The sequence below is a fragment of the Fukomys damarensis genome, unplaced genomic scaffold (assembly GCF_012274545.1).
Source record: "Fukomys damarensis isolate Sample0158 unplaced genomic scaffold, DMR_v1.0_HiC HiC_scaffold_19, whole genome shotgun sequence".
Classification (NCBI taxonomy): domain Eukaryota; kingdom Metazoa; phylum Chordata; class Mammalia; order Rodentia; family Bathyergidae; genus Fukomys; species Fukomys damarensis.
The window spans coordinates 24818348-24826114 of NW_022900931.1; the positions used below are offsets into that span (position 1 = coordinate 24818348).

At 39.2% G+C, this 7767-nt stretch overlaps 1 protein-coding gene across 1 annotated transcript in view; it reads right to left on the reverse strand.

The window, feature by feature from the left end:
• Positions 1–7767, reverse strand: part of LOC104850732 (alpha-2-macroglobulin) — a 39218-nt gene that overhangs the window by 25688 nt on the left and 5763 nt on the right. The window contains exons 7-12 of the mRNA XM_010607800.3: positions 7578–7662; positions 6023–6143; positions 5201–5315; positions 4933–5042; positions 2527–2688; positions 237–455 (exon numbers count right to left, since the gene is read on the reverse strand). Of these exons, the coding sequence (XP_010606102.1) occupies positions 237–455; positions 2527–2688; positions 4933–5042; positions 5201–5315; positions 6023–6143; positions 7578–7662 (812 nt within the window). The remainder of the gene's footprint in view (positions 1–236; positions 456–2526; positions 2689–4932; positions 5043–5200; positions 5316–6022; positions 6144–7577; positions 7663–7767) is intronic.

A 7767-nucleotide genomic window follows, 5' to 3' on the forward strand; every position in this document is an offset into this window, starting at 1 on the left:
AAAAAAAAAAAAAAAAAAAAAAAAAAAAAAAAAAGAAAAGAAATAAAAGGAAATTTAATCTGCTTAACAGAGATCTTATTCCAGACTTGGCAATGGTCAGACGCAGGAGAAGTCAAGCATTCCCCCCACCCCGCAAGTGGATGAGAAGTCAGAATTCTGATCCCCAAAGAGCTGTATTTCTTACCCACTGAGAACTTTTATGTACAAAGGCGTCAGAGCACGAGCTCGCTGCTCACCAGATAATAGAAGACGAGCTCCTTCAGCTCCTGTCCATTTAGAACATAGTGGGCCTGGATCGTCTGAGTTTGGCCACATGGCAGCTTCCCAGGCTTGGGCTCCAGGTGGACGAAGCTGTGGCTTGCGGAGAACACAGCATTGGCAGTGTGACGTGCGTCTTCATTTCCTTCCGACAGCCAGTGGTAGTCGTAACAGGGGCTGCTATCCTTGTATTTGACCTGAAGGATCACAGAAAAATACGACTTTTGGATCACAGGCCGAGAGTCAATCGTCTTGTGTAAGTTTAGTGTCCTGCCTAAGTAGTAGCTAGAAATTCTGGCTCTACAGTAAGCAAGGAAGACCTTTCATTGTCTGGTATCAGATGCAGGCAAGATTCGCACCTCCCCGCAGGAGAGGATCCTGGGCTTGGTATTTACATATTTCAGGGGCATAAAAGCAGGTGTCCATTGCTGTATAGCTTGCTAAACATCACTTTGGCTGTTTTACCTACATAGATAGGCAGGCAGGAACAGTGGAGCTGGGAAACCTCATGGAGGAGAGTAAGGAATCTCTGGAAATCAGGAGGAACTGTGCTTTAGAAAGTATCTACCTCTTCATCTTGGGTTTCAATTGATATTATTAATGAATGAGGTATTGCAAGTTTAGGGATTTGAGAAAAGTTTTGTAGAAGGCATTGGTTCAAGGGTTGAGCTGGTGAATGAGCTGAAGTCTAACTTCCTGGGGCTACCTTAGGTTGAGTATTTTTTGATATTTCTTGCAGTTCTGGGTTCTTAGACCTTATAGACTCTATTTGACTTCTATTTCCAGCCTTCTTTCATGTAGAAGTTGTTCTTTAGCTCTTTCTAGCTTCTCCCACCCTCATCCAAGTTGCCAGGAAGGATCTTCGTGCCAGCAAAGATCTGTCCAGATCTCAATGTAATGTTCTAGGGATAATAGTCATGATCATCAAAGAGTAACATGTTCATTGTCAAGACGAGTACAGTGCCAGGCACATGGAAAGCATTTAAATCATTTCTTGAAATGATTGAAAGCATTTCTTGATTAATAAAAGAGTAAACATTCAACTTTATCAGAGGCTTTTATACCATTTACTTAAAGCCGAATAATAAGATATATTATTTGTTTAAAAATATATTGTATATTTCTATGTACACTAAGAGTGGAGGGTTCCCATTTCTATGATTATGCAATATCTATTGTGTATCTGTGTAACTATAAACATATTTACATCTATATTGATGAACAGATTACATTCTATACAGAGCAAGTTGTATGAGTAGAAATAGATCATCTGTTCCAAAATAGCAGGATGAACTAAAGTAAATTTATGAAGGGCATATTTCTGAACTGAACACTGATTCTGCAATAATGGGATTTATAGTAAAAGTTTGTAATTGTTAAAGGAGACTCAATGAGTGTTTAACAAGTATTCCTGTAATTGTCACAACTGTCCCAGGCATTGGTGAGATACTCATGTTTTACCCTTTTGCAGGTAAAGAAATACAGCACAGAGGTTTATCTAGTTACTTGCCCTTAATGTAGACGAGTCTATGTTTTTATCCAGTTTATTTGGCTTTGATTCTGGACCCCAGCTTTTAAAAATGTGGTTCAAATCCCAAGGCATAATTACCGTTTCATAATGTTGTAGTGCACATTTCAATAGTGTTAAGTGTATCTGTGGGGCACTGCATCTCCAGAACTTTGCATCTTGAAAAATTAAACCTTTGTATTCATTCAACAGCAACCAGTCGTTTCTCCCTTTGCCCAGCTCCTGAAAACTGGCTTAACTTAAAAATTTCCACTGATACATAAACACATGAAATCATGCATATTTATGGGTATCGTGTGATGTTTTGATTCATATCTACATTGTGTAACATTTGAATTAGGTTTGACATATTATCTTCTCTTACATTTATCATTTCTTTTTGGTGTAAATATTAAAAACACTTTCTTTAAGCTTTAAAAGTAATTATTAAACAATACATTATCACAGAGGTTACCTAGAGTCATCTTAGTATATATAATAGGACGATCACTGATATATCATATGGTGATACGGTAGTTTCCATTAGTGTCACTTCCGCAAAAGTCGACAGAGTGGAACCTACACTTATCTCACTATAGTGTCTCCATTTCATAAGCTTTTGAAAAGCTGACCTCAAATTGCTTTCTAATTTCTATTTTTCCCCTGCCCATAGGGATAAACACAACTTGGAAATTTCCCTTCATCAGCTGGTGACTCTGTTTTCAGGGATACTTTCATTGGTAACTTCTTTCCAAACTCACCCAGATGCTCAGGGAGATGCCAACGACCTCGGTGGTGTTGATGGAGAACTGCGCCAGGCCGTCCTCGTCTGTGGTGACGTTGGAGCGGTAGTTAGCTTCAGCTGCCGAGATGGTGATGACCTTACGTGGCATCGGGACATCTTTCCCGTCCACTAGGCGCACCTGAAGACCAAAGGCCATGGGTCAGCTCTTCGGATAATGACGAAGAGGCACCAATCATACACATTTCGTTACAAATGTTACTTGAGTGTTTCCGGACATTAAAGTCACAGCAGGGACCAAGAAAAGATCCCTTGGGTCACAGAGATGACAGTTCAATGAAAGAGATGGATGTGAAACAATATATAAATAACACAGGGTTATTTAGCAGGAATCCTAGGGAAAAATAGAAAGCATTGTAAAGGCATAGAGAATGGAGGGGGTAATAACGGGATGATCTATTGTTATGATTAAATTCAGCAGATGAATAATCCAATTCATGTTGTAAAACTGGTGATTTTTTTTCATTATGGGCTACTGTTTGACAATGCTTTTAAGTTTTTCATTGACACACAGTGTGATTTTTCAATATGTGTGGACTATATGTAATGATCAGGTCAGGATAAGTGGCACAGCTATCATTCTTTGTGTTGGGAACTGGATTAGAATTCACAACCGATTAACAAAATCTAAATTTGTCAGTGAAATATTTGCTCCAAGTACAAAGACAAAAATAGGCATAAAATTCTGACTGTTTTTTCCTGAGGATCTTATGACAAATGCTATAGTCATATTAGCAGCCATACATGATAAACGAGTATATCTCTGAGAAATTAAAAATTGTACCACACTTTTATTTTGATAAATGACTAAAGTCACCAAACATGTTCTTCTGTCACAACATAATCAAACTTTCTGGAATATGCTCCATTTTGTTGTATTTTTTTGGTGGTCCGGGGAACGGAACCCTCAGGCGTCCACCACTCCCAGTTCTGCTTCTGAGACAGGGTCCGGGTAAATCACTAAGTGGTTTGAACTCATGGTCCTCCTGCTTCTGACTACCAGAGGACTGAAGGTACCAGTGTAGATTCCACCCCTGGCTCCTTCAAAGCCTCCGTAGCTGAAACTCCTTCAAGGACCTGATACGCAGGAGTTAGGCGCTGAGATACACAACTGTCCTTGCAGACTCCCTGAGTCAGACAGGTCCCTTTGCCCTTCTGCTTAGAGCAGAAAAAAATGACAACAGAAGATTCTTTTGGTGCATCTGTGATAAAATTCATAAATCGAAAATCTGGAATCCTTAAATAGTATTTTATCCTTATATTTGCACTTTTCAAAAATACTTGTAGAAAATTAAGGTAAATGTAGTATTTATGAAATAGGTATAAAAGAATCTTTAATACTCAAAAATTAAAACCACCTCCACACCCCTGCCATGTGAAGCTAATATTAGAAGAATAATGTAAGTGGCTACCATGAATTTTGAGATTCTTGAAAACATCACAAAAAAGAATGTATATATAATATACTTACAAATAAAAAAATAGAAGAGGGATAAATAGGATACAGAGAGAAGTTCAAATACTTCCCTAAATTACACACTCTGCTGTTTTAAAAATATTTCAATATATAAGCTAATTTGTTTCATTTATACTAATAGTTTATGTTAGTTCACGGAAAAAAAAAAAGTTGGTGTTATCTGTTTCTGTTTTGTAAGGCTCCTTTTGTTTTTTGTCTTGTACTCCTCTGAAGATAATGATAGACGGTGTAGGAACTATTATTAGTTTCTTAGTTATACAAATTTGTTTTATTTTTCATAAAAAAATTGGAGACTGACTGGCTAGAACCATGAAAAGATGAGATGACATCAAAAAACAAGAACCAAGATACAACATGTAAAGGTACAAGATCCCAATGATGAATGTAACTGTACTGTATACTTAAAAAGTACCAATAAACTCAATGAAAAAAAAAAAGATGAGATAACATCATAAATGCTGTTGTTCAAAAGTGGAAAAAAAAAAAGAAATCTTCCCAATTTTTTTTTTCTTTTCGGTTTTTTGAAACGGTCTCACTAATGTAGTTGAGACTGACCTGGAACTCACTATGTAGCCCAGGCTGGTCTCAAACTCATAGCGATCCTCCTGCCCAGCCTCCCCAGTGCTGGGATTACAGGCATGTGCCACCATGTCCGGCATGAAATCTTCCTAATTTTGATAGAGCTTTGGAAAGATTTCACATACAAATTTAAAGCAAATCAATGTATTTGTATATGGTTTTTACCTTTTTAGTTCTATGACTCAATATCTGGTTATATTTTCTGCCTCTTTTGTATTGACTGACATTAACTAGGTACACTTTCAGCAGAAACTGTTCCTGTGCTGTGAATTAGGTAAGTGTGGGTGTTTGCAACAGCCGGATTCTCACCTGCCCAAAGAAGGGGACTCCCGGTCTGAAGTGTGAGTCCACTTTCACGAAGGAGAGTTTGGTGATGGTGGTTGTGATCTCACTGGACCCTATCCCAGTCAACTGCACATCTGCAAAGGACGAAGAAGCAGCAAAACGCTCAGCTGAGTTTGAGAAGGATAATGTTCCCGAACTTCTTCCGCTCCCTCTCTCCTTCCAATTCCTATTTTGGCTAAGGAAATAAATTACTATCTGCTGTTCTTTCTCCCACACCCAGTGGGACACAAACCCGTTCCTTCCTCTCGGATCTTGGCCTCCACTCTGAGGTGCATTTCATAGTCTTTCCTCTTCAGCTGGAAGGCGCTGGTTTTCACTTGCTGAGAGAAGCATCCTTCGCTGTTTAGCTAAGGGAATTGTAAAGTACAAAAGCACTATGTGTGTTATATCGAACAGATCCGCATTCAGTTAATCTTTGGTCAAGTAACGCTTTTTTTGGAGGACAACCCGATTTAGGCATGTTCTATGATGAGGACATATTAGTCTAGAGACTAATTTGTATTGCTTGGTACAAGCATATCTCACATATAAATCCTTAGTATCTGAAATTCCCTGGAGAGACTGATGTGGAAATGTTGCACCTGTTTCGGGTGATCCTACTGCAGTGGGCAGTGATCTTGTCACCAAAGCTCAGGTCCCCTCCCCACCATAGACGGCTGTGGCTGGGAAGCTGGTGCCCATCTGAGGACTTCCTCACCTCCCTGGCCTCTAGCTGGGGCCGTGGGACAGGTTCTTGCTCACAGAAAGAATGACTGACACCCTTTCCAGTGAGGGTGATTACAAAAATATAGATTTTCCTGTTTTCTTTGTAGAAGTAGATACCCAGGGAGGCTTTGGATGACCCCAACGCCTGTTATTCTGGAGCACCAATGCTGGACAATTAGAAGAAATAAATAATTCCTCTTGTGGCAAGTCACTGTTTAAAAAATTACAGCTGCCCGCATGAAATTCTCTTCCAGATCATTCCCTTCCTGATGTGGCACCACAGCCCAACTCACTGCCGGGCAACAGTGCCTTTATTTTCAGAATCTAGAAGGCCTGGTTCTCAACCTACCTGTTGACTGATTCTCTTACAGAAAGCCTGTGACTCTTGGCCAAAGCAGAGGGAAGGACTGTTATAATTTCTGCAGATGCTCACAGTCACATTTCCTGGGACAGGCTTTCCATATGTGTATCTGTCAGGAGACATGCCAACTGAATCAAAACACACACAGAGCAACCCCATTTTTAACCAGTCTCTACTTCCCCTTGCCTATTGCATATTTACTCTTTGTGCTTTGCTCTGATTTCTGCAAGGCTTACCTGATATTAAGGACGAGCAAACTGAAGTGTGACTTTTTTAAAAAAGCAAATCTCCAGTGCAACATGCTACAATTTATTATATTCTTCTTTTTACATGCCTTCTTCCCTTGATTTTAAATTTTGATATCATTTTAATAAATGCCCTTTTTATTACAGAAGCTAGCTATACCTTAAAAAGAAAAACCGATACCAATAAAAATACAAATAAATGAAATAAAGACAAATAGGAGGTACAAACACTCCTTTTTACGATCTTGTGTCCACACTATTAATATAAATCAATATCAATATCAATACAAATCTCTAATTATATTTTGTTTACATTTTATAAAAACAGAATTGTGCTGTAAATGTGTCATGAATGATTGTGCTTTCAGGGCATTTGATTCCTTCCCTATTTGAAATGTCCTGTATTATCTCCTACTCCAAGAGCACCAGCTCACCAGTTATGTGGGACTGGGAACTTGGTGAAATAGCACTTTGGAGCCTGGCAAGTAGCAGGTGCATTGTGTATGTCGTCTTTAGGAAGGACAGGTTTCTTTGCTTTGCTGGCTCTTTCTGCCAGGGTTAGCAGGGGGCTACCAGGGATGGAGCCAAGGTGCTAGAAACATGAGTTATCAAGCATGGAAGGGCCCAACCCAAGAGATTGTGCTCAGTCCCTGGGGTAAAAATGGCAGTGCAGAAATGCAAGAGACATACTTGAGGTAGATGGATGAGTTAGGTGAAATTCTGGGTATACCTTTATCTCTAAAAATCACAAATCTAAGCTATTTTTCCACTGTGGTTAAAAGATCAGGTAGATATCAGTGACTAAATCTGCTCTGTAACCATATGTCAGTTGTTATCTCCTTGGTATATGTTTTATTATTTCTAGTTGAGGGAAAACCATTATCCTTTAGCCGGGTTTGCACTGTGTATGTGAGGGTGTGCGTGTATGTAACTTGTGACTTTCAGAGCACTCAGTCCTAGCAGCACAGCCTCTCCAGAAATAGTTCTCTATCTTTTCATAGACATAGTAATACTGATACATACAAGGCAGAAAATAAGGAAACAGAAAAGCAACAGAATTAGTCTAGAGGTGGGAATCTTTCCAAAGTAAAGTATTTGTGTTGCCAAAATACTCCCAGTCGGAGTCTCCTTTAAACATTTCCAAGACACAGCATATAAAGGTACAAATTCCCAGTGATGAATGTCATGATCTCGTACACCTAAAATGTACCAATAAACTTAATAAAGAACATTTCCCCATGAAAGACTACTAAGAATAAAAACTGGGGGTTGGGGGGAGAGAAAAAAAGTCAACTCACCGGCCACAGACTGACACAGTAAACTCTTCTTCCAGGATAGTGATTTTCTGTGGCATGGTTACTTGCACTTCGAACTTGGGGAGAACTGTTGATAGGTGACAAAGCACTAGTGATTGGTGAGTGCTTCTCTCTCTCTCTCTCTTTTTTTTTTTTTGGTACCAGGGATAGAACTTGGGTCCTTGCTTGCAAG